General features: G+C 41.7%; 2 protein-coding genes across 5 annotated transcripts in view; one reads left to right on the top strand and one right to left on the bottom strand.

Annotated features, from left to right (window-relative positions):
- The window catches only part of MLH3 (mutL homolog 3), a 42986-nt gene extending 28552 nt beyond the window's left edge, over window positions 1-14434 (top strand). For 3 of the 4 annotated variants that reach the window (XM_023546369.2, XM_003408776.4, XM_023546370.2), the window contains 6 exons: window positions 1884-1995; window positions 2982-3141; window positions 8441-8464; window positions 8569-8647; window positions 10692-10843; window positions 11857-14434. In XM_023546369.2, coding sequence (XP_023402137.1) covers window positions 1884-1995; window positions 2982-3141; window positions 8441-8464; window positions 8569-8647; window positions 10692-10843; window positions 11857-11979 — 650 coding nt within the window. In that variant the 3' untranslated portion in view covers window positions 11980-14434. The remainder of the gene's footprint in view (window positions 1-1883; window positions 1996-2981; window positions 3142-8440; window positions 8465-8568; window positions 8648-10691; window positions 10844-11856) is intronic. The other variant, XM_010588752.3, reaches the window with a different exon arrangement.
- A 2655-nt stretch (window positions 14435-17089) lies between these two features.
- Window positions 17090-26382, bottom strand: EIF2B2 (eukaryotic translation initiation factor 2B subunit beta). The gene is made up of 8 exons (XM_023546368.2): window positions 26070-26382; window positions 25826-25946; window positions 25551-25699; window positions 24528-24691; window positions 23784-23879; window positions 23184-23321; window positions 22633-22699; window positions 17090-20564 (listed from the first exon to the last, which is right to left on the bottom strand). The coding sequence occupies exons 1-8, from the start codon at window positions 26230-26232 to the stop codon at window positions 20407-20409; spliced, it is 1056 nt and encodes a 351-aa protein (XP_023402136.2). The 5' UTR covers window positions 26233-26382; the 3' UTR covers window positions 17090-20406.
- Between the last annotated feature and the right edge of the window lie 476 nt (window positions 26383-26858).

Below are 26858 nucleotides of genomic sequence, written 5' to 3'. Positions count from 1 at the left end.
ATTTGGGTTGCAAATATTGCTAAGGGTTGGGCTACTTTATTATGATATCCAGTACCAAGATTGCCCATCTCAGAGTAGTGATCTTGATCTGCTTTCTTTACAGTTCACCAGGCAGAGATCACCAGCAGGTCAGAAGGCCTAATATATTATTTTAAAATTTAATTTGTTTTTCAATAGATAGCATAATCAAAGAGATCAAAGTCTGAAAGGTACAAAAGAGAATATGATGAAGTCTCCTTTCTACCTCTGTCTCCCATCTCACCCAGTTTCCCTCCCCAGGGGCAACTGATATCACTAATCTTTATGTATCATTCCAAAATCAACATGTGTTTTTTAATATTTGTTACCCATTTTTCTAATGAGGCAATATGTTCCCTAAGTGGTAAAATATCAGGAAAATCTTTGCTCTTGTGATCAAGTAAGGAGAAACCCTAATGTTAAAGAGTCAGGTAAGGACCTAGGAGATACTTCATGGACTAGAGTGGCAATATTATTTTGACTTTTCCTTATAAAGTGGAGGCCTGAGAGTTGGGAAAGATACAGCAAAAAAAAAAAAAAACAAACCCAGTGCTGTCGAGTCAATCCTGACTCATAGTGACCCTATAGGACAGAGTAGAACTGCCCCATAGAGTTTCCAAGGAGCGCCTGGCGGATTTGAACTGCCAACCCTTTGGTTAGCAGCTGTAGCGCTTAACCACTGCATCACCAGGGTTTCCATAGCAAAAACAGTGTTAGAAAAACTTACTTGCCACAGGCCCTGGACCACTTGGGAATAGTAATGACTAATTCTCTTCCGAGACTGAGAAACCCTTCAAGAGCAATGGAGAAGCCTTCTTGAGTCATAGGATTATGTAGTAAACCCATTATAGTTCCCCAGTAATCCACATAATTCACCTCTGTTATTAAAACCACATTTATTAAACATCTACAGGAACGTTGCATTGTTCACGTACTTGAATGTAAGATTTAAGTCTTCTGTTTCTTTTTTTTTTTTTAATTGTGCTTTAGATGAAAGTTTACAGAGAAAATTAGTTTCCCATTTGATAGTTTGTACATAAAGTGTTTCATGACCTTGTTTTCATTCCCCACAATGTGACAGCACTCTCCCCCTTTCTGCCCTGGGTTCCCCAATTTCTTTCACCCTGATTATCTACCCCTTCCTGCCTTTTCATCTTGTAATTGATTGTGCTAAGAAATTCGGTCCTCTCAGGTGTTATTGTTTATCTTATGTGCTTGTCTACTGCTTGGTGAGGAGGTGGTCTCCAGAAACGGCTTCATTTCTAGATCAGAAGGGTGTCTCCAAGGGCCACAGTCTTGGAGGTTCCTTCAGTCTCTGTCAAACCAGCAAGGCTGGTCTTTTTTGTGAGTTTGATTTTTTTGTTCTACAATTTTCTCCTGCTCTGTCCAGAATCTCTGTTGGGATCCCAGTCAAAGCAGTTGGTAGTGGTAGCCAGGCACCATCTAGTTCTTCTGGTCTCGGGGTCATGTAGGCTGTGGTTCGTGTGATCCATTAGTCCTTTGTTCCCTTGAGTCTTTGGTCTCCTTCACTCTCCTTCACTCCGGATGGGAAGAGACCCATAATTACATCTTGGATGGCTGTTCGCAAGCTTTTAAGACCCCAGACAATACTCACCAAAGTAGGATGCAGAACATTGACTTTATGCATAAGTTTGTTATTTCTGATTTTGCAAAGTACTGCTAGAATGAGTTAACAGGGTAAATATATACTAGTTTGACTTTAATAACTGAAATACAAAGTCTAAAACTGAACATTGAGCATACTGCTAAGCACTAGAATAATTAACATGGCTGTGACTTACCATTTTTCATCGGAGTTTAGAAGACTTCACTTACTCTTAACTCATTAATCTCTCTTCCAATAGATTCCTATGAGAAGCAACAGCCACAAGGCTCTGGTCGGAAAAAACTACTATCTTCTACTATCAGTCCGCCACTAGAGATAACAGTGACGGAGGAACAGAGGAGACTCTTGTGGTTAGTAACACCATGAGGATGTAATGTTGAAAGCGTAAATTCCCACAATAATTCTGTGAGATATAAGCATAACTCTTGTTCCATTTTTCACACGAGTAAACTGAGCCAAGAGAGGTTATATGACTTATCCAAGGCCACAGCAACTATCAAATGGTTGGTCAAATACAGGTTTTCTGACTCCAAATGCTGTTCCTTTAGTGTGTCACAGCTGTTGAGTACAGGAGAGCATTTTCCTGATAATTTTTTCCAGCAGTTGGCTTAGAACACTCTTCCCAGTTCTTGGAACAGTCAGTGTTTATGCTGTGCTCTTTCTGAAAGAAAAGTTACTGCAGTAATTGCTTCCATTCTTTTTGTCTTGGTGCATTCTAGATTCTTAGTTATCATTTCCATAATCATAATGGGAAGAAAGTAAAAAACACTGGTAAGGGGCAAATTATACAGTGAATCACAAGATAGGATGTTTTCCCACTTCTGGGAAGCACCAATTATTGGAAATGAAAAAGAAAGAATTGCTTCCCAATTTATTTCAGGTTTGGGAATATGCTACTGCCAATAAATATTTTTCCCTTGGGCATAATTTATATTAGAGGCAGATCCATTTATTTACATCCCATTAATCAGGACTTTTCAGTTCCTGAGGCTGTTAATTACCTCCCTGCTTTAATGCTGATTCAAAACATTCTCAGCCTTTTTGTCTGTGCCAGACTCCTTTAAGTGCCAGCTACAAGAAGTTAGCAGTCCTCAGTGAAGAATAAAAACCTAAAAACAAAACTTAGAAACAAATTGATTCCATAGAAAAGAGAAAGAAGTTACTGTAATTCAAAAAGGGAAATTTTATAATAAAGTCCTAAGTAAACACCCGTAAGTGTGAGAAAAACAATATAACTTTTAAAGCCTGTGGCAGCTTTTGAGAACTATCAAGTATTTGGAACCGGTACTGAAATGTGAATGGAGTAGTACTGTTACATTGGAGGTTCTCTCTTTAGGTGTTACCACAAAAACCTGGAAGATCTGGGCCTTGAATTTATATTTCCAGACACTAGTGATTCTCTGGTCCTTGTGGGAAAAGTACCACTCTGTTTTGTAGAAAGAGAAGCCAATGAACTTCGAAGAGGAAGATCCACTGTGACCAAGAGTATTGTGGAGGTAAGACATAGCTGCAGAGGTTGAGGAAATTGCTGAGGATAATAACCTCTTACTCTCTCTAGTCATCTTTCATTCAACAAGCATTTATGAAATGCCTGTGGTGTGAAGCATCTGTGAAATGCCTGCTTTGTGTCTGGTGCTAGATGTTGCAAGATCAGTTAGATCAAGGTGAGGAAAAAGGGCATTTAAATAATTATAGTACTGTACAGTGAAATTTGGCTAGTAGCAATATGTTCAAAAGTGCTGTAGGAATGCAGAATGATTATGGTGGCCAGAGGGTTAGAGGTCAAGGAAACTATCTTGGAAAAGCTGAGTGTTTTTTTTTTTTTTTTTTTTCAAGAAAAGTCTTAAACAGCTGTAGGAGCCTGCCACGTACAGAAGAGGGGAGAAGGGCATTCTAGACAGAGGAATAGCATATCAGAGACTTTAAGGAAAATTTTATATTTAGGAAGAGGAGCCCTGGTGGTGCAGTGGTTAAGTGTTTGCCTGCTAACCAAAAGGTTGGTGGTTCAAACCCACCAGCTACTCTATGGGAGGAAGAGAACAGTAGTCTGCTTCCGTAAAGATGACAGCCTTGGAAACCCTGGGGCAGTTCTACTCTGTCATATATGGTCACTATGAGTTGGAATCAACTTGACAGCACACAACGTTTAGGGAACAAGACCAATATGGTCACTATGAGTTGGAATCAACTTGACAGCACACAACGTTTAGGGAACAAGACCAATAGGTATGGCTCAAATTAGGTATATACGGGATAGTGGTAGGACATGAGGCCCAACAGGTTGTCAAGGTCAAATCAGAGGAATTTAGCATATAGTACTAAGTAATTTTTTTTAATGTAAATTCCATTGTATAGGCAGCTAATGAAGTATTTTAAGCAGCAGAGTAATAGACATTTTAGCATTGCATTTTAAATCGAATTAATCTACATACATGCTTTAGTAAAGGGCTAGAAAGCTACTGCTAGAACGTGGCGTTAGAGGTTGGAGAGGACTATTAATTTTTGCTTTGACTCCTTTGTATTTAATTTTTTTTTTTTTTTAGGACAAGCATAATTTATTTTGTCTTTGCTGCCCTTTCTTCCTTTCCTGTTTTTTTATTAGAAAAAAAAAAGAGTTTTCTTTATTTCTCCTTTTTTCCTCTACTGGTTTAAAGGTTATATATTCCATTTGTATTTTTTTAGAGATTAGCCTTGAAACTTTAAACATGATCTATTTCTCTATCTTCTTCTTAAACCGTACAGAAACCTTAGAACCCTTTGTTTCCCATCACTCCCCTCCCGTTTTCTGTGCTGTTGTCTCTGTTTTAATTCTCCCTTGTTTTTATAGTCAGTGCTCACTTAGATTACCCAGAACGTTTCCCGGAGTCTGTGTTCACTATTGTCTCTTGCATCCTATTTATTCTTTCTTTGTTCAGTTTCCTTCTACATTGCCAGTTACCCCCCAGCATTTTGAAAATATTTCATTACCTTCGACATCTGTTTTTGCCATTGAAGTCCATTGTCATCTAATTACAATCCTTTGCAGGTAGTCTGGTTTTCTCTCTGGCTGCTTTTAAGATTTTCTCTTTTTGTCATTGGTGTTCTTCAGTTTCACTATGGTGTGTCTTGGTATGAATTTCTTCTCATTTTCTTCTTGGGATTCATCATGCTTCTTCGATTTGGAGCATGTATGGTCATTATCACTTCAAACATTGCTTCTCCCCTATTTTCCCTGTTGTCTCCTGGAAATCCTGTGAAATGTCTGTTGGACCTTATCTTTCTCTTGTCCATGCCCCTTAACCTCTCTTTCATATTTTCCATTGCTTCATCTCTCTGTGGTGCATTCTGAGAAAATTTCCTCATTTATCTTCTAGTAAACTAAATTCTGTCTTCATCTACTATTTAATTACATGGTTAACTTATTCACTGGATTTTTTTATTTCAATAACTATTTTTTTATTTTAAAAAAAAATTTTTTTCAAATCTACCAGTTCTTTTTTCGTGGTATCCTACTTTTTCATTATGGTTTCTATTCCTTTATCTCCAGCTCTTCTTGTTTGGAATAAGGGCAGATCGACATCAATTGAGTCTACCATTTTTCTAGAAATATATATTACTTTATACTTAAAAAAAAAATTAGAAGATAGTTTTAGTGGATAAATTGTGGGATAGATTGATATGGGGAAGATTTGAGGCAGTGAAACCAACTGAAGGCTATTGCATTGGTTCTAAAAAGAGAAATCGAGTATTTGATTAAGTCTATAATAGTGGGAATGAGAAAACCAAAAAAACCCAAACCTGTTGCCGTTGAGTCAATTCTGACTCGTAACGACCCTATAGGACAGAGTAGAACTGCCCCACAGGCGCTCCACCAAGGAGCACCTGGTAAATTTGAACTGCTGACCTTTTGGTTAGCAGCCGTAGCACTTAACCACCACATCACCAGGGTTTCTGGGAATGGGAAGGAGGGACATATTTAAGACATAATTTAGGAAATAGAATCCAGAGGACCTGATGAATAATGGATTGTAAGGAACAAAGGAGAAAAGTGCTTCTAAGGGTTCTAGCCCGGCAACTGGGAGGATTGACAGAGAGCAGTAATAAAGGAAGATAAGCTCACCTGCCTGGGGAGTTAGATTATGAATCCAGGTTTGGGCACATTGAGTGTAACCGCAGGTGAAGATGTCCAGTGGATAGGCAGACTTACAGATCTAGCACTTTGGGAAGAAGTCTGGACTGTACAGATCTATTTGAAGGTTAATATTATATATATTTTGAAAGTATCAGAACCTGGAGATGGCTCTAGGGGGAGTGAGACTGTCTAGGGAGAGTATGAAGAATAAAAAGGGAAGAGAGCAGAGGGTGGACACCAGTATTCAGGGTGGGAGTAGAAAAGAGGAAACTGTAAGGATGACTGAAGATCTTTGATCAGAGAGGGAGGAGGAAAACCAGGAAAAGTAGTATTGCCAAAACCAAGGGATGAATCTCAAGGAGGAACAGAATGGTCAACAACGGCCATAAAGTAAAGCCCGAAAAATGTTTGTTGGATTTGGCTGTGGAATCACTTCCTGGATGGGGTGAGGCAGAAGACAGATTGCAGTGGGTCAGGGAGTGAGTAAAGGGACAGGGTGTGGAGCTAAGTAGACTATTCTTTCAAGGACTTTGGCTACATACAGAAGAGAGATAGGATGATAGATAGCTAAAGGTTAGGGGTAGTAGGGAGTCTGGGACAGGACATAGGTTGAGCGAGGATTTTGTTTGTTTTAAGACTTGAAGAGACTTTAGCATGTTTGTAGGCTAAAGGCGAGAAGACAGTCAAGAGGAAAAGGCAGTTAACAGTGCCAGCTTTTGGATTACCTTGATTTTACCCTTTCCAAAACTGCCCTTTGATCCGAAAGCCTTTGCTTTGCTTTCAGCAGAGCTCTTTTCCCCCACCAGAGCTTATTTTCTCTGACGCTCCTCCTCCAAATCGTTTTACATCCAAAAGATAGGATCTGTTGGAATCTTTTATTGTAATTCAATCCCTAAATATTTAATCAGAAAATTATAATACAAACTTTTCCTGAAGTAACTTCAAAGACTACTGTTAAGGAGTTTACTTCAAATTGAAACAAAGCTTACGGTTTCAGAAAATCTTGATTATGTCAAGTCAGGCTGTTCAGGAGAGATTTCGTTGACTCTGAAAGAAGTTGGAACAGTTTTGGTGTCTTAAAGAGGAGGTAGCTGCTTGGATCCTAGCAGTTGAAAGATCAGTAATGCATCCTTCTATAAAGTTCTGTCCTCTAGCCTGATGAATGAGCCTTTTTAACATGATTTAAGTTATCCAGCATTAATTGAACCATCAAAATGTGAAATAAACAGAGTGTGAAACCCATTTCCCCTCACCAGACTTACAAACTAAGGTTGTACAGTCCCCAGTACACAAGCACAGGAGAGAACAGCAAAGAAGTAAGGTTTGATCTCAGTCCACACTAAGTTTGGTTAGTGCGGCAAGTATTATGAGACATCTTTCTGTTTAGGTTTGTTTGGGGAAAATATGTGGCTTTTAAAAAAGAAGGTAATATAGTATCTAACACCTAACTCTTGGTAACTGTGCTCATTTATAAGCATGGCAGACTAGACTATATATGAGAGAGGGGAAAGAATTTTCTGAGTCTCGTTTAGAAAAAAATCCACGAGGGTAAAATCTTAGGAAGCTGATTTATACATAGCCATTTGCAGGAGTGAAGAAATCCTGTGTTTTCTTACAAAGAAATCATTAAATGTGCCATATCTCAAAACAGCTTTCTTAACCTCCAGAGGTAAGTTGGTAGCAGGAAATAGTGTCTGCTTCAATTGTCTTTGAAATTTGTTTGTAAATACTAACATCTGCAGGGAGAGAACTATTGAAAAGGATACCCTAGGGACAGAGACATGCAAGGGAGGAGAAACTTCTCAACTAAATGCCTCAGAAAATAAGTGTTTTGACCTGAAAGGAATTGTCACAAAAAGAAAAAAACCTGTGGGAACCACAGTGACTATTTACTTATGTTTATGATATTTAAACAAGTATTATACTGAGTGCCCAGCTGTGTTGCTGACTGTTGTATATTTGCTCTCGGTTTGTATCTCACATTACACTTACTCTGGCTAAGATCATAGATAGAAACAGACAGCCTCTTAGTGAGAAGCCTCCCTGATACTTAGAATCAGTTGGACCATCACGGCTGCTCTCACAGTTACATGGCTGAATTAGCTGATGAGCTTTCTCTGGAGGGGCAGTCTCAGGAACTATATTTTATATTTAGTAAGAGTTGGTGTTGTCTGGTATTTCATATTCAAAGTACCTTACAACAAATGTATTATTTGTACCTAAGTGCTGTAGTGGCTGGGTTCTCTCTTCCTCAGGAGGTGAATTTTTTAATAGACTTAATTTTTTTAGAGCAGTTTTATGTTTACAGAAAAACTATACAAAGGTACAAAGAGCTCCTATCCCTCCTGTCCCCACTGCATATAGTTTCTCCTATTATTATTAGCATCCCTGTGGTATTTTTGTTACGATTGATGAACAATATTGATATTATTAGCTAAAGTCTCTAGTTTACATTAGAGTTCACTCTTTTGTACAGTTCTATGTGTTTTGACATACAGTTTATTTTTTACACCAATTAATATATGGTGCAAACAGTTAACACACTTGGCTGTTAACTGAAAGGTTGGTGGTTCACGTCTCCGAAGGCATATTTTAAAGGAGAAAATTGGGATATTTTGTAAACTATCAAAGGACAAGTACAACATAACACTAGTTTAATTCCTGTTTTCCCTTTCATTTTATAGGAATTTATTCGAGAACAAGTGGAGGTAAGCCTTTCTCTCACGGGGAGGATGCACAGAGAGGTACCGCATACAGAAGGCTCCATTATCTCATTTCCTTATCTATTAATAAAAATGTGTTTATGCATTAGCTACTCCAGGCCACAGGAAGCATCCAAGGGACTTTGCCACTGACTGTCCAGAAGGTGTTAGCATCCCAAGCCTGCCATGGTAAGACCCCCAATACAGCAGCTGTTGAGTGCCTTGTACGTTATGTACTGGCAGGTTATGAAAGAAGTAGAAGGCTCACTTACTACTCACCTCATGGGGGTACAATCTACATCAAGAAACAGTACACTAAAAAAAAAACAATTTTTTTTTTTTTTTAATTTTTACAAAGCAAAATACAACCAACCCATTGCCATCAAGCTGATTCTGACTCAGGGCAACCCCATGTGTTACTGAGTAGAACTGCTCCATTGGAGTTTTCTTGGCTGGTGGGGGATAATCTTTATGGAAGCAGATCGCCAGGTATTTCTTCCACAACAAAGCAAAATACCAGCATATATATTTGACTGGAGTGCAAACTGACTTAGATGAGTGGAGGGGTATCTCCTAGAGGAAATATATTTTGAAGTCAGGTTTTGAATGGGCCGAGGAACATGGATTCATAGGATGGAGAGGGAAATCCACTGCAGGGAGACGAAACAGCATATGCAGGATCCAAACGCAGAAACAAATTAGTTATATGAGGAGCAGTGAAGAATATCAAGAAATTAGATTGGTAAGAAAGAACAGAAGCCCAGAAGTTTACATCAAAACCTTTAGATTTAATACAGAAGTCATAGAAGGTTCATGAATAGGGTAATATGGTAAAATGTAGAAAATGGTATGGGAGGAACTTAGTCTAGGGCTCATAACAGGTACAGAATCTCCTGCAACTATAATTTGACCCCAGTGGGGTCTCCAATCCACTGGCACCACCCGTAGCCCTTTTCTTCGTTCCCATCAGCCTTCTCTCTTCTCTTCACTTCCTGTCTTATTCTGCTTAGGAACACAGTCCATCTCCTGCAAACCTAGGCCTATCTCCTGCAGATATCCTAAACTCCTTTGCCCCTTATCCATTCTTTACTCCTCATATTTATTCCATCACCAGATTTTAAAATCTCTGCCTTCAAAATGTATCTTAAATCTAATTCAATCAGTCTCTACTACCACATCCCTAGCACTTGCCACCGTTGAGTCCTCTTAATCTGCCTACATCCACTGGGACTCCCTTCCAGAACATTCTTCCTTCAGCATTCAAGGAACCTTTTTGAAACCTCATGTCATTCTTCTAACCAAAACTCTTTAATGACTACTCATTGCTCTTGGGATAAAAATGTTATTCCTTACCATGGCCTACAAGGGTCTTCATGGTCGGGCCCTTGGCTGCCTCTCCCGTTGCATCTCTCATCACTCCCCACCTCGCTGTTTACATCCCAGCCCTGCTGCCTTAGTTTTGCTCCTCCTGTGTGCCACACATCGGTCATCCTCATGGCCATTGCACTTGCCTTTTCCTCTGTACTTTCTGCTCCTCCTTCTTTCTTTGCTCCTAAGATCTCCGATTAAATATCATTTTTCCAGGGAAGATTTCCTTAACCACCTAAACTGGGTTTAGTCTTTCTATTAAACATTCTTTCATATCCTATGTTTTGTTGTACTTATAATTTAAATTATTGTGTAATTATTTGTTCAATGTTTGTCCCAGGTACTAGATTATAAACTCTTTGAGGGTGGAGATCATCTGTCTCATTACCTGCCTGGCACTTAATGAATATTTGCTGACTAAGGTACCATGTGCCGGTTCTAACAATATGAGAGTTTGTATTAGAAAGGCTATTATGGAAATTTAAAAAAAGAGAAGCAAATGGACATTGTAGGGAAATAGTCAGAGATCTTGGACATGGACTGCTGTGGACAAAAGACGACCTCAGTTTCAGAAACCTGTAAGGAGTAAAGAAATATTCTTGCCTCTTTGACAAAAACCCTGAAAACAAGATCTTAACAAGTTAAGGAATGCCTCCTACAGGGATTGGAAAGACAAATACTCCATAAGAAAAAAATGAAGAGGCAGAAGGTCAGTTCTGAAGCCTTAGTTTCATCCATGGCCGTATGCGCCAGTTTCAAGCCACATTAAAGAAGAAACGTTTACTTTTTCCAGCTATTTGGCCCTGACCCAGGGTAAGCATTGGTCACCCACTGTACACACCATAACCCTGTCTCTTTCATTTAGGGGCCATTAAGTTTAATGATGGTCTGAGCCTAGCAGAGAGCCATCGCCTTATTGAAGCTCTGTCCCGGTGCCAGCTGCCATTCCAGTGTGCTCACGGGAGACCTTCTATGCTGCCGTTAGCTGACACAGACCATTTGGATCAGGAAAAACAGGTATATTAATGACTAACAGGAGCAGGAGGGAGCAAAGTTTATCTTCTCTTTCCTTTTCAGTTCTTATCATCCAAATGGAATCTATCTTAATCTTTTCTAAAATACGAGAGCTTTGAAAAATGTGCATTGGGAATTTCATATAAAGGTTCATCCATTTCATGTTCCAGCTCAGATTCAAAATGGAGCTTAAGCTGACTCATCAGATTATACATACGGCTCCTTTGTATTTTTCAGGCCTAACACATGTACAGACTTATACATCCTAAACATCTGTTGCCTACTGGCTCTAGGTTTGATTAGATGCAGAAGTTCTTCCTGGGGCTACAGAAAGTTGGTAGAAATTCAGCAAACTCACTGTTGGCAAAATATAGCTGAAACATCCAGTTGCTTGATGGTTCTTGCTAGAATGGTGACCTGTCCCCATAGCTAGCCAGCTCCAAGGAGCCCTAGAGTTATGGTTTGGGGATCATCAAGCAAGGGATCCAAGCTTAGGAGAGCTCCCCATTATGTTTGGCCCTGATTTCTCAGAGGCTCAGGAACTATGATGTAGATAATGCAAAAATGGTATGGAATGGTTTAAATTAAGAACATTTTCTGCACTTGGTATAATTTCAAATGAAACGGAACATGAGAGCATAATAGGAATGTCCATGTTGCTGCTTTCCAAAATCCTTTCTTTCACTTACTTTTCCTGCTAAAGGCTATCAAGTCTTTTCTTGCACTGAGTTTTCAGGTACTAATGTTTTCTGACTCATGATTTTACTCCATTATAAACTTTTCGTTTCATACGACAAACAAAGAAAAAGTGAAACAAGTTTTGCCCCCACTGCTGAAGAGATGGGAATCTAGACTTCAAGTTTTCAGCCCCACTTATCCTGAGGAAACCAATAGTCTTTTCTGAAACCAGAAATTAGAAATTTAACTAGATATGATCAGTCATGGTTAGGAAGGAAATACCTATATACTACTTGGCTTTTTATAACGCTAATTGGATTTATTGTTTCTTCCCATAGATTAAACCCAATCTTGCTAAACTTCGCAAAATGGCCCAGGCCTGGAGTTTCTTTGGAAAAGCAGAAGGATGTGATACAAGGCAGAGCCTCCAGGCACCTGTACCTCCTTGTGAGCCAAAGTGAGAATAGAATTACTGATCGATAAGGAACCAGAGAGATGCCAGCCACATGCCTCTGAGTGCGGCATGAGCAGCAGCTGCTAGTGTAGTCCTGACTGAGTCAGCCCGGTGCAGCTGAACAACTTCCAGATGGCAGGGCCCTCCTTGTCAGTCTTTCTCAAGCAGATGATCCCTCTAGGTGAGTAGCAAGATGGAATTCAGGCATGAAGAAAATCCGTTCATTCATTTGCATCCGTGGACACCTGAAATTGGCACATATCTACTTTTTATAACTTATTTAGGGATAAAATTTGATGATAGTCTGGTTGATTGGTTTGTGTGTTTTTGTTTTAGAGGAGGGGGTACAATTTTTTTTCTAACCTCACAATTTGCATTTACACAATTTACCTGATGCGAAAGTCCCAGGGATAAAGTCCACTTCCCTGGGCCCACAGTCACTGCTGTACTAGTCACTTCCTTTCCCTTCAGTCTTCTTCACTCCCCTCTGCTGCTTCTGTACATACTAAATCTCAGAGTTAATGTTGACTCTCAGTAAACACATTCCCTGAAGTCATCCCATAGGCCTTTAGCTTGATAAAGAAAGACAAGGATAGGATAAAGAAAATGTTAAGTCCTGATCCTGGTTTTTTTGCTTTTGTTTTAGTGCCTCTTTAAAAACTCTTTCAGGGACTCATGTTGTCCATATCCCAGATCAGTAAAATGGTGAAAGTGCTCTGAGCTTGTTTTTTAAAACATGATTTTTTTTATAAATTGTCTGTTTATGTGAAATTAATTGTCATATGAAAATGAAGTATTTATTCTTTCAGTCTAACCGAATGTGTTCATGATTTTTTCAGACAAGGGTTCTTTTGGTCCCTTTCAAATTCTTTCTTGGCTTAATTACAATAGGCTTACCTAATGGTCTCATAATTTCATTTGGGACCAGGATTGATCTTCCTTGTTATTGCCACTCTCAAGCTGTATTTCCACACCTTTTCAGAGTTGATTACTGATTAATAAGACTCAGTAGACTTAAGTCTCATAGAAGAAAAAAAGAAAAAAACCCAGCCGGTTAAATTCATTGCAACTGGGATGCTGTACAATAAATAAGATGTTGCTGAGAATTTCTACTTTTGTATTTCCACACCAGCCTGTTCATGTTGGCCTCTATATCAATGGAATGATTTTCCTCATTTTTTAATACAGGAAACAAATTTGTGCTCATGGAATTAAAGTTCATTTGCCAGCAGCCCTGGAGTGAATCTTACAGGAGCAATGAAGTATTGCATTCCTTAGCCTGTGCCTCACAGAAGGTTCAGGGAAGCCCCTCCCAAGTTGTCAAGGGGATCCTTGTAGAGCTACATAATTGAAACCCTGAAGAATAGGCACTACTGTCTAAAAATGGTCTTTATTCTTCCAAGCACATATAAACGGGTATTTCATAGACTGGGAGACATGACCTTAGGAAGGGGAGTGTTTTCAGGGGATTTGCAAGGCTATCAAGGGGCTCTGCCTCCACTTGCCAGGGCTGCATGGAGGTTAGCTATCCTGGGAGTTAAAAAAAAAAAATCTCTTTAGGTCAGACCAAGTTGCGAGATTAAAAAAAAAAAAGTGTTACAATACCTCTTACTAGGATGATGGGGTGTGATTTCAGGTTTTGCTATCATCCCAAAGTACTGTTTTCATGAGAGTAGCACAGGATTAGAAAAAGTTCTCCATAAATTATGTAGCCAGTCTTCCTGGCTAGCCTGACGCAAGCAATGTAAGAGATAATTGTCCTACTTATAAACTCAGTAGCATGTGTCAGCATAAAACAAGCCTATTAGCCAAAATTATCTAACAGATTACTTTTATTGCCTATTAGGATTTTGTTTGTTTTGTTTTTAATTCAGGTGCCACAAGAGCAAAGGCATATTTAATTTTCTAATACATGATAGAAGTGCAGCCAGAATGCTCCTTAGACGTGAGGGTGGTGAGGCTTCGTCTCATGTACTTCGGCCATGTTATCGTGTTCTCCAGTCCCTGGAGAAGAACATCATGCTTGGTAAAGTAGGGTGTTGGCAAAAAAGAGGAAGACCCTCAATGAGATGGATTGACTCAGTGGCAGCAACAGTGGGTTCAAGCATAACAACAATTGTGAGGATGGCACAAGATCAGGCAGTGCTTTGTTCTGTTGTCACTGTGAGTTGTAATCGACTCTGCAGTACCTAACAACAATATGTGATAGTAACCATTAACTCCTCCTGTACGGTGGTTTAAGGTTAACAAAATAATTTCTGCATACTATATCGTATTTTAATTTCTCAGCAACCCTGTGAGATAAGGTGGTATTATTTTCCCCGTTTTACAAAGGTAGAAACTAAGTCTGAAAAAGATTAAGTGATTTGTCTAAGATCACACAGCTAGTAAGTGGTAAAGCTGAGAGTGGTATCCAGCTTTTCTGGCTCCAGCAACAAAAATAATAGTTGCCATTTTTTGAGGGCTTACTGCATATCAAGTGCTTTGTATGCACGATTCCTAAGCCTCACATCAGTCCTCTTGGGAAGCTAGTATCCTCTTCTAAAGTAAGACTGTTGAGGCTCAGACCAGCTTGTGGAGGGCCTAGCTAATAAGTAGCAGAGAGCCAGAATTCAGACCTAGGTCCGTGTGACTTCAAATTGCATCTTCCTTCCCATTACCCCATGTGGCCCCATGTAATATATGTGCTTTTCTATTTATTTGGCATTGATCAGTTTGTAAAATTCAGTATTCAACTGTATTAGATTCTGATTTGTGGAGGCTTCAGTAACTTCACAGTAAAACTTGAGAGGTGAGATGTGAAATGTAGCCATTTTTGAGAGTTCCTCTCTCAGGAACACATATCAAAGTTTTATTGAGAAATAAAGGTACATATAGCTGTCTCTCAAGACACCCAGCATTTAGTCAGGGAGATAGAAAAGGAAACTGATGATAACATATAGTAACTTCCTCTAGGTTTAGGGATCACTGAGACACAGCTATCTCTTTACTGTTGAGAGAAAAAGAGGGGATAATAATCTTGTCAGAATCAAAATTACAGATGGGAGTAGGAGCAGGTATCAAAAGCTTATAGCAAAGCTTAGAGTAAAGCTGGAAGGAAGGAGAAAGAAAGGGCTAGGGTAGAATGCAGCTGGGGATCTGGGACCACATGAGCCACTGAGAACGGAGAGGTTCTAGGAGTCAGAGGCCAGAGAAACGCAATGGGTCAGATGCACACGAACAGCTGGGAACTGGGCATAACTGACAGTGAAAAAACCAAGGCAAGCAGAACAGGATGGGAACCCAAGTGCTAGAGAGCTGTGGGGGTGCTGAGGAAGCCAAGCCAGGTGCACAGAAGAGATGCAGCACTTTGGCTCCTAGAGAGCTCTGGGAACCAAGCTCAGCGGAAGCTGCAGGTGGGAGCCAATAAAGGAGTATGTGAATGAAGGGAAGAGCAACTTCTGGCACAAAGAACCACTCTCACTTCCTGTTTTTCACTCACCATTCCATTAAAACCCTTTACAAAAAGCAGGGTAAAAAGGAGAACTGACTGATATGGTTGCCACTGTCCACCTTACCTATTGTCACCCTTTCTCGGCTGAAGTTGCTCAAAAACAGTGAGATGGCAAAAGAGGTGGGAAGGCCCAGAAGAGAGGAAAAGAAGGAAGAAACCTGAGAAACCAAAATTCTAGGTTGTTGTTAGTTGCTGTCAAGTAGGCTCTGGCTCATGGTGACTCCATGTACAATGGAGTGAAATGTTACCCCATCCTGTACCATCTTCATGATTGGTATGTTTGACTGTTGAGTGCCTTCCAACCCAGGGGTCTCATCTTCAGCAGTATATCAGACAATATTCTGTTATGATCCATAGGGTTTTCATTGTTTCAATGGCTAATAAGGAACTCTGGTGGTACAATGGTTAAATGCTTAACTGCTAACCGGAAGGTTGGTGGTTTGAACCCATCCAGCAGCTTCACGGGAGATTACAGGCTAGAAATCTCTGTGAGGCAGTTCTACTCTGTCACATACCAAAAAAACCCAAGCCCAGTGCCGTTGACGAGTCTGAGTCAACTCAATGGCACCGAATAGCAACAATTTTTGGAAGTAGATCACCAGGCTTTTCTTTCTAGTCTGTCTTAGGAAGCTCTGCTGAAATCTGTCCATCATGGGTGACCCTGCTGGTATTTGAAATACTGGTGCCATAGCTTCCAGCATCACAGCAACACAGAGGCCTCCACAGCACAACAGACTGACAGATGAGTGGTGGAAAATTCTAGGTAATCTGCACCAAATAAAGCCTTCCTTTTTTTCTTCCCTTTATTTATTCATTCAGTAACTATTTAGGGAGTTCCTTCTAAGTATATTGAATTAGAAGTTGGGGATATAAAGAAAAAAAAGGAGTTTATCCCCTGATTTACGATTTTTCCAACCCTTGGATTATTTTTCACCCCTTGCCCATTTGTTACGCAATAGTCGATCCTTGATCTAACCCAGAAGTATCTGGTGAAGTTCAGGCAACCTGATCCAGGCCTGTGGGAATCTGATGTCGCAGTCTGAAGAAGATAGATTTGGCCAGCCTTGCCTCACTTACAACTCGGTATGGTTTACTTCATAAGCAAGGAATATCCAATGATGGTTTAAAAAAAAAAAAAAAGTGGAGTTAGTTACAAATTAGTTGTTTGTCATTATTAACATTTCATTAGCTCTCTTGTACATTAGTTAACTGCAGAATTTTACATACGAAGTATAAGTTTTTAGGAACCTCGCCAAGTTTGTTTCTTCACCACTAAGCACCACCGTTTGCTGTTGTTAGGTGCCATCGGGTCGGTTCCGACTCATAGTGAACCCGTGTACAACAAAACAAAACACTGCCCGGTCCTGCACCATCCTCACAATTGTTGTTATGCGTGAGCTTATTGTTGCAGCCACTGTGTCAATCCATCTCACTTCAGGTCTTAATTCTAAATATAACATGCCTGAAAAGATACTACTGAAAGGATTCCTTCTCTTTAGCACAGTATTTAATATAAACATCCAGCAATTGCCATTTCAAGTGTAGTTAGGCTCCAAGGCTGTCTTCTATCTTGTGAGTGTTGTGAAGAAAATTGAAAGCTTAGGCTACAGCTTATTAATAATTGCTTAGCCATGGCACACTATCCTGGAACAGCTGTTTCGTGAATAAAGAATAATTCAAAGCAAAGTAGGCCAGATATAAAACATTTCCAAACTGCATTTCAGAAGAGCTCTTTTGTGTCAAGTAGGTGCATGTCTACAGAGGGAGTTTTTCCGAGGACAGGCGGACAGTGTGGGGACTGACAATAATTACTTCACCGTCTGGTGCTATCTTTTATGGCAAAGCATTTCTGATGTACTGACTTCTACATATGTGGCATTATGGAGTCCCAGAGCTCAGTGATGGAGCTGTGACTGGCAGCCTTCATTAACACAAAGACCAATGCAACAGATTGCTCCGAGGAATGTTTTGAAGCACATCTGTGAAACTTAGGATCATATGGGTGCTGGCACTTATTTCTGTGAGGTATCACTTTACATTTAAGTTTTTCTTGGTGGAGTATTTTTCAAAGACTGTATTTCTGAAGCTAAATTAGGAATTTCTGTTCCTTATTTGAGTTCCAAGAATTCTGCTTTTTCTGCCCTCCGCCCAAACTTGAAGATACAAACCGTGGTAAAAAGAGTCTTTATGAACTGTGGAGTAAGTTATCTAACTTGGTTTATTTAGCATATTCAGGGACTCTTTCACATCCACGGAGACCCCTTTCCATTAATTTCCTCCAAGCTACAGCAGTTTTTTTCTTTTCCTGAGTTTAGTTTGCTTTGCCTGCAGGGCAGGAGTAGGCACAGAGGGTGCTACGGAGTGTGTAAACATGGAAGACCTCGGGCTCTCCCTGTTCAGATCAGGGTCTCCCTTTTCAATCTTTACTCCTTCTCAAACAGGAAAATGGGAGAGAGGGAAATAGAAAAACACCACCTATAAATAGCTTTTGTGAGATGTATTTGAGTCCCCAAAGATTCTATAGAATATGCATTTGTGCAGTTCTTCTGGTCCAAATGGTTTGCACTCGACTGCTAACCTAAAGGTTGGCGGTTCAAACCCACCCAGTGGTACCATGAAAGAAAAGGCCTGGCAATCTTGTGTTAAGATGACAGCCAAGAAAACCCTATGGAGCAGTTCTATTCTTTAACACCGGGGGTCACCATGAGTCAGAATCAACTTGACAACTAACAACCACCACCACCTGTTCTAGGTGTTCTAAGAGTTGACCAAAAAGAGACAAATCTCTACCCTTATAACCTTCATTCATCTCAGTTATGCCTGGGAAGGATGTTGGTGCTAATTTTAGACACAGACAAAGACGCCCAAAGGACAAGTATCATAAAGCAATCTTGGAGCCATGAACAGAATTAAGTTCCTTGACTCACTGCTGCTCTTACTCTAAACCACACAATGGGACCCAAGGGAACTGCTGTTAGAATTGGTGCCTTCAGAGGAGACAATTGCTGGTAATTGGTAGCTATAAGCCACTTCACTGAGAAATCGTGGAGTCTTAGCTGCTTTAAGAAATAATTGACAGACTGAGGCCTGAGTGAGTCAGACCCTTCTGAGTCAGGGCTTTTTGACCAGTCTTTTTAGACTGACCATCTTCAATCTTGTTTCCTCTCTCAGGAAGTAAAAAACCATAAGGCAAAGATCTGCATATCTCAAATAGGTCATAGAGGCCTTTCCCTCATAACCTAGCTCTGACCAGTGTTTATCAAAGTGTGGTTACAAATCACCTGTTAGAATCCCTTGCGATGTTTGTTACACACACAGATTCCTGGTGCCCCCTCCCTTCACTGCAGACACTGCCAAAAGAGGCAGGAAGCCAGCCTTGGAGACAAGCATCCCAGGGATTCTACTTGGAAACAAGGTGCCCCGCCTTGGACTTCTGCTTCAGACCACTAGCTCCCAAACATGAGAGAACACCTAGATCACCTGGGGAGCCTTTTCAGTTAAGCTGTAGTTACTAAAGCAATACACACGAAAAAGGAACGAAATAGAAAAGTATTAAAATTAGATGTCCCCCTCCTTGCCACTTCTTGGTGTTACTGTAATACTTTATGCATATATAGTTTTATTTCAATGAAAATAAGGTCACATTATGTACATTACAGCTTGCCTTTTTTCCAGTTTGTTTTTAGTCAACAATTATAAAATGGATTCCCTTATAAATCCCATTCTTTTAACACAAGGGTCACAAACTCAAATGCCTACATGGAATCAGAAGCTACTGACCTGCAGTCAACTGCTGCCGTTTGGGAATGTGCCCAGAGTTGCCAAGTCTTCTGAGTTTTCAAAAGAAGCAAGAAATCTGAATTTTCTTTTTAACATGCAATCTCCAGATTTTTAAATATTGGTAACTAATTCAAGTTAAATACTGGGTCAATCAGCCAGAAGTCTTCAGATATTGCCCTCAAGCCATCCTTTTGAAAACTTCTTTTACATTGTATACATAATGTTCCACAGTATAAATGTCATACTTAACCTTCCCCTCATTGTTGGACACTTAAGACTGGGACATTAGCATCTGCACTGAACATTCTTGTATATATGTCTTTGTATACTTGCACAGGTAACTCTAGAAATATAAGCTCCAAACTACCCTCTGAAAAGGGTGTCCCAATTTATAGTCCTATTAGCAGTCCACGATAGGGTCCTTTTCTGGGGAGCTTTAAACATACAGATTTCCAGACAGCATCTCAGGGATCTGATGCAGCAGGTCTGGGAGGAAGCCCAAGATTCTGTATTTTTTTTTTTTTAAAGTTCTGTAGGTGATTTTGAACATCAGAGAGATTTTGGAACCATGTACTAACAAGCTGTCTGGGGTCATTTCCAGTGAATTATAAAGGAAACTGCAAATACTGTCATTTGTAGTCCTATATTTTAGACTTAGTAAATCTAATTACAGCCTCTGTGAAAACACATAAGGGCTCTGCTGCTGCTGCTATTTCAAGCAGTTCAATCAGGGCAGGACAATAAACAAACCAACTCAGGAACCTTCAAGCAGCTTTTATTGGCAGAACCTTGGAAAAGGTGTGGTAGCCATTTCTGAGCAAAAATCTCTATCCCACAGCAAGATATTCAGTGTTATGTTTAACATAACATATCACTGAACCAGAAAGCTTAAGTTCCTGATGCAGACGCGACCATGCCACTTAGAGGCTCCAAAATCAATAGGTCAAGCCCTGCTGCTGTGTTAAGATCTGAAAGGCAAAAAACAGTCTTGGATGTGTGCCCTTGTTTGAGGACGACTGAAAAGGCAGGAAAAGTATCCAGTTTCTTTTAGGTTGACTCCAGTTCAGTTCCCCTTTACAAGGAGGATGTATTTCAGCAGTAGCACTGAAGTCTCTCCATTCTGTGTTTGCCTAAGCAACCCCTGCTTAGGATAAGTGGCGGTCACAGGACATGATCATCAGGATGGTAGAGTTCACTCATCAGGCGGTAGATGTAGGAAGGTGCATTCCCACCAATGTTGGAGATAAAGAGGGTAATGAGCTCTGGGGGGACGTAGTCAAACACAGGGCAGTGAACGCTGACCTTCTCCAGAATGTCCCCTGGAAGGCAAGCACACATACTGAGGATCCTGCTCTAATAATAAAGTAGCATATAGACTCTAGGCTCAATAAGTCAGGCCTGCCAGCTACCCCACAGAAGGGAAGCTGTGGCAAAATGCAAACCAAAAGAGATGACTTCAGATGATGCCCCCTGCTTAAAACTTTACAATGCCTCTCCATAGCCCTTAGAATAAAATTCAAATTTGGGATTAGAGCCTTCATGATCTGGCCCCTCCCTACCACGGTACCATAGTTACAATTTGTACCACTTTCCCCTTGCTCATTACTCTCTAACCGTGTAGCCATCTTTTTCCAGCAGGCTAAGCATGTACCCATCTCATACCATTTTCCCAAGTGCCTGGAAAACTTTCCCATCTTCACACAGTGGGCTCTTATGATTCACGACTCGGCTGAAATGTCATCTCAGAAAGACCCCTCCTAACTCCCTAATCTAAGGCAGTCCCCTAGCCACTTCCCATCACGTCAGCCTGATTTGTTGTTTTCTTCCTAGAACATCCCATGACCTGATATTTTCTTGTCTGTCTTCCCCCAACAGAAATGTAAACGCTGTGGGAGCAAGGCATTGTCTGGTTCCCACTGGTAAATCCCCAGTGCCTAGAATAGTGCTGGATACACAGGGGGTGCTTGATGAATTTTTTTAACATTTTTAAAAAATTTTACTGTGTTTTAGGTGAAAGTTTACAGTGCAAATTAGTTTCTTATTCAAAAATTTATACACAAATTGTTCTGTGACATTGGTGGCAACCCTCGCAATGTGTCAGCACTCTCCTCCTCTCCCTTTCCACCCTGGGTTCTCCAAGTTCATTCATCCAGTTTTCCTGTCCCTTCCTGCTTTCTTGTCTTTGGGCATGTATTGCCCATTTGGTCTCATATACTTGATTGAACTAAGAAGCCTGTTCCTCATTTGTGTTACTGTTTGTTCTATCGGCCTGTCTAATCTTTGGCCGAAAGGTGGGAGGTGGACTTCAGGAGTAGCTTTAGTTCTGAGTTATCAAGGTGTCCAGGGGCCATAGTCTCAGGAGTTCCTCCAGTCCATGTCAGAGCAATGAGACTAATCTTTTTTTGTGAATTTGAGTTTTGTTCTACATTTTTCTCCTGCTCTGCCTGGGAACTCCTTGTGGGTCACGATGGACCCTACTGTGATCCCTGTCAGAGCTGTTGGTGCTGGTGGCTGGGCACCACCTAGTTCTGGGCTCAGACTGGTACAGGTTGTGGTTCATGTGGTCCATTAGTTCTTTGGGCTAATATTTCCCTTGTGTCTTTGGTTTTCTTCATTCTCCTTTGCTCTGAATGTGATGGGACCAATAGATGTATCTTAGATGGCCATTCATAAGCTTTTAAGAGCCTAGACGCTAGTCAACAAAGTAGGATGTACAACATTTTCTTTATGAACTTTTTCTTTATGAACTTTGTTATGCCAGTTGACCTAGATAGATATTCCCTGAGACCACGGTCATATCTTGGCCCTCTTCTCCTCTCTGTGAGAAATATTTCTTGAAAGAATGTTTGAATAAATGGATGAAGTTATTCAACTTTCAAGAAGGAACTCCAAATACTATGCTTTGCTCCCAAAGCGTGTTTATGGCCAGAGTAACTATTGATGAGGCAGCAGGCTCACTGAGCAAAGCTGCTATCTTCATAAGTCAGAGAAAAGGACCTTCAACACACCAGGTATTAGGCGAGTTTTATAAATAAGAACATTTCAGAGCCCATTTCCTTTGGCAGCCACTTCACCAAAGTGACTCCTAACAGCAATTGAAAACAAGTACATTTTTCCATTGAATTGTTGCCTGTGTCTCAACGTGTAAAGCCAAATGCAGTCAATGCTAGGTGATCCAACGCCTCATGGCTCCAACGGCTCAGCTAAAATGTATTAGTCTCAGAACATGGGCTAGTTCAGGCCACTAAGTACTCTAAGCTGCTTAAAAGAACAGTCACCACAAGTATAAGCTGACAGCATTCCGTCCTTTTGATCACCAAAACAGAACCACACATGCATGTACACACATACACAAGCCCAAAATACACACACACAAAACTTCTGTACCTTCTGTGAAAGGCAGGACTTCTTCAGGAGCCACAAACTTGTGAAATGAATCTTCTTCATTGGCAAACTAAAACCAAAAGGTTAAAAAAAAAAAGAGAGAGAACTATAAACAGGTTCATGTTCTCAAAGCAAATAGCTTCTATCACAGATGAAATGGCTTCACTTAACTGCCTGTGTTCAGGCTAAAGAGGACAGGCCCTCAGCTATCATGAGTAAGACCAATTCTATGTTCCTAGTTTCTACTGCCTGGCATTTTCAGACATGGCTGGGGTGACAGGGAGTGGTGGCAATGTAAACAAAGGACCTTTCCCAACTATGTATTGTCCTGACATTACTATTTTGACTTCCTAAAGCTGGCAGGTTATAACTCTCAATTGTTTTTCCCGGATCAAGACTTCTGTGGCTCATTCTAGCCCCTACTGGGTCTAATCCATTGAGTAAATGCAGATACAGAGAGGCTCCAGATTGAGTAGATTGAAGGCCCACAGTTCAGGCCTATACTTTGGCTTCTTTCCCTCTGCTAGCTATCACATAGAGACAGACAGACATACCTGTGGGGAAAGCTTGAACATGGGAGCACAGACGATGAGTGGGGTGGAATGGTGTTTTGCTGCCAGTGCTAGAGTGTGAGTTCCTGTCACAGCTCTCAGGGCACCGTTGGCCAGGATGGTCTTTGTGCCAGTGATTACCTTTGGAACAGGAAGAAAAATGTGAGTCATCCTGGGGGTAAGCCTTAAAGGGGCCACAGGGCACAACAGGCTGAGTGCTCAGGTCCTGGTGTCCTAAGGGGTCATAGGCCAGAAGAAGGAAAGGGATTTTAGGCTCAGTACCAAAGGTTCTAGCTTGAAAGTAGGTTCCCAAGAAAAGAATGAACAAAGTATGGACAAGGAAACTGCAATACCTACCGCTCTTAGCCCTGTCTTTTCTGAAAACCTATATACCACACTTCCTGAGGAGTCAGGAGCCTTTGTCATTCGCCGTCTACCACTGCCAGGCTCTCTGAGCATAGGGTAGGAAGCTTCTCACCAATCCTTCGCAGTTGACACACTTAGCTTTAGTTCTACTGCATTTTATTCAGTACTTTAACCAAATTTAGAGACTACCACAAGTGAGGAACGATGAAACAAATAAAGGACTCCAAATATACTTACCTTGTTGACTCTTGACATAACAGCAAAAATGGCAGCATCAGTCATGACAGTTGTCTCAATACCTGCTTTGGACAAATTGATGGCCATTTCATGACCCTGCAAAAGGAAGGAAAGGCTGATGCAGGGAGAAAGAGTGAGACACAGTGAAAGAGCTCTTAAACGTAACTGGATCTGGGGACTTCTGTGATACTGGGCAGATCCAGAACACAGTTCCCAACAGACAAACTCATTTTCTGCCTATCCTAAGTATTCTCTGGTAAGGTGCAGGGGAGCCCAGGGTAAGCTAATAAATGTCTAATACCCTAGAGCAGCCACGAAACTGGAAATGCTACTTGCTTGCATAATCAGGCATAGCTAATAGCTGACAGGATAGATCCTGACTTGTTATTTTACAACATCCTGCATCTTTACGTATTATTTTCTTTTTTGAGATCTATTATTTACCTAGGGATTGAGTGAGGTTAGACCAAACATCAGTCATCTCGAACTTAATGTATCCCATTTTGATTCCTAAAAGGACCAGTATTTATCTTTTCTTGGACCCAGCAGTTCACCAAACTTTCTTAAACCAATGTTTAAAGATGTTCACAAGATGAACAACTTGAAATCCTTTTACTGTTTCACTCTATCTTGTCAATGTCTCAATGTCTTGCTTATCATTTGAAAGTTGGCATGGACCCCACCCACCCCTCCTTTAGTCCCGCCTCAATTTCCTTTTTCTTATCAACTCCAGCAGTTCCCTACCTGGCAGAAAGGAGCACACTCTGCCACAATGACATGGAATTTCCGCTTTCGGGCAGCCTCTTTGAGGAAGGCCTCTACTGTTCGGGAGTAGCCAATGGTCATGATCACCTCATTGGAGTGGATATGCTCCAGAGCCTGGGCTGCAATGTTCTCCGTTGTCCCTTCTGCAAACACAGCCAGTTTTGCAAAGCAAACATGAAATTGCCATGCCAGGTCACAGACAGACATGACAGAATATGGAAAGGGCAGTTTGCCCCTCACACAGACTATCCACCTAGCAGACCCTGGTACCTACCACAGGGTTAATGGACTTCAAGTAAAATATCAGAGTTTCTTAAAAGTCCCACTTCTTTGGGGTTTTCTGCCTCCCAAGTTCTCAGCCTGTCCTTTTTCCGTGCAGCACCTTTGCTCATCAACCACCTCCACATCAAAACCTCTGCCATGACAGTTCAGACAACACTTGCAACTGATTTTGAAGACAATGAATTCAGGCAAGAAACGATCGAGTCTGGAAAATCCTCAAGTGCCCAAGGTAGGGTAAACAGAGCTTCCCCCTTAAAGAGCTCTTCTTCCAAAAGGTGGCCACAACACCTCCACCTGAAGTAGAGGCCAGGGAAGAAAAACAGGAGGAATTTGGGAGCTGCACCTTAGGGCACAGACAGAACTCCAGCTTCTTTCTCCCCTGGAGGAACTCTGTAATGAACATCTGCAGGTTTCATGAGTCACAAAGGCAAGTAAGAGGGATGGAGGTGGTGTGTAACAATTCAGGAGGAAGTTTAATGCAGGAGGGTCTACCAACTGTGGTTTTAGGGAGTTCATTTTCTTTAAAATGAGAACAAAACCCTACCTTAAGAAAACTCTCTGCCAGCAATGGATTTGTAGTTTATAAAGGATGAAGAACAAACCTGAGAACCAGATGACTGGTTGTTTCTCATCTCTGTTGATGGACAACTTCCAGGGTCTTCTGTTCCCTCACCTGCCGGCTACCTGTCCTGTCTGCCTAGGGATCAAAAGAACTCTTACCCAGCTCCACCAGCAGCTCATTAATTGCCTCGATGATATTGGACTGGAGTTGGGCATAATAGAAGCTGAAATCCTCACTCAGGCCTCCGGATGTCAAGAGCTTGTGCAGGGACTCCTGCTGATCGCTCTCATCGCTGCGTCCGTGGAGTCTATGGGGTCAACAAGATCCAAAGATGGAGGTGGAGAGGAGGTGCAGTTAGGGAGGTAGCAGGCGGCTCCAAGCAGGGAGAGGGGCGTCACTGGGCCCACCTCGGAGCCCGGGACGTGGGTCTGACCTGCCATACTCCTCCCGAATGATCTTCAGCACTCTCCGCACCATGTTGCCCACTGTAGTCTCTGAGGGCTGCGCCGCTGTCATTCTCTGGCCCTCTCTGCGGATTAGCTCCATCAGCTCCCCTACGGTGCACGAGAGAGAGAGTGAGCGAGCGAGCAAGAGCGCGTTGAGGCCAAGGCGATCCTCAACCTCGGGAATCCGATCGAAAACGGGCAGGGTCGCGGGTGGGGCTAGGCCTGCCTCACCCGCGTTGCCCCAGGGGTGGTCTGTGATGATCCGCCGTAGTAGTCCTAGGGTCTCCCGAGCCATGTCCTCGGAGCTGCGCTGCCCGCCGCCCCGCTTCAGGGTTTCCACGAAGCTCTCGATCCTCTCGGACAACTCCGAGACCTTCGCCGCGGCGCCTGGCATCTCGAAAGCGACGCCCTCACCCACAAAATCCACATCGGCAAGACGCCAGAGCTTGCACTTCCGGGGCGGGAGAGGTCGGCTTCCGCTCTGGGAGACGAACTCGAGTTTGGGGGAACGAAGGCCACGCCCCCAGCTGCCTGCTCCCGCCCCTCGTCCTCCTGAGCCAATCAGAGATGTGGGACTCGTTCGGTAACAGCAAAGGATCTGCGCGACCCCAGGACCAGAGGGCGGGAAGTGGCTTTTCCAGGCTGCTCAGGCGCTATTTACAGACGCTGAACAAAGGTGACGTGTGAGGCCTGAAGAATACAAGTCCCGTTGCTATGGGAACAGCAAGACTCTGAGCTCCCCCTACCTCCCGCCCTGAGACTACGCAGGAGAAGTTGCCGCCCTCCTTCCTGGCCCTCCAGCTCCTGACACCGACCTTCTATGCGTTTTAAGACCACTGCCACTTGGGCAGACGCCCCATTATAGTGTTATAATGCATGATACTGGTTAGTTTGTGTGTGTGTCTCTAAGAGATTCAGCTCTCTGAGGACAGAAACCGTATCTTTTTTGTCTTTATATCCCCGACGCTTAGTACATCTAATACAAAACAGAGGAATCAGGAATGAGGAGACTACTCACTA

Source organism: Loxodonta africana, chromosome 10 (genome assembly GCF_030014295.1).
Source record: "Loxodonta africana isolate mLoxAfr1 chromosome 10, mLoxAfr1.hap2, whole genome shotgun sequence".
Classification (NCBI taxonomy): Eukaryota; Metazoa; Chordata; class Mammalia; order Proboscidea; family Elephantidae; genus Loxodonta; species Loxodonta africana.
The sequence above is the reverse complement of the archived record's forward strand: the minus strand, read 5'-3'. Positions and strand labels throughout refer to the sequence as shown.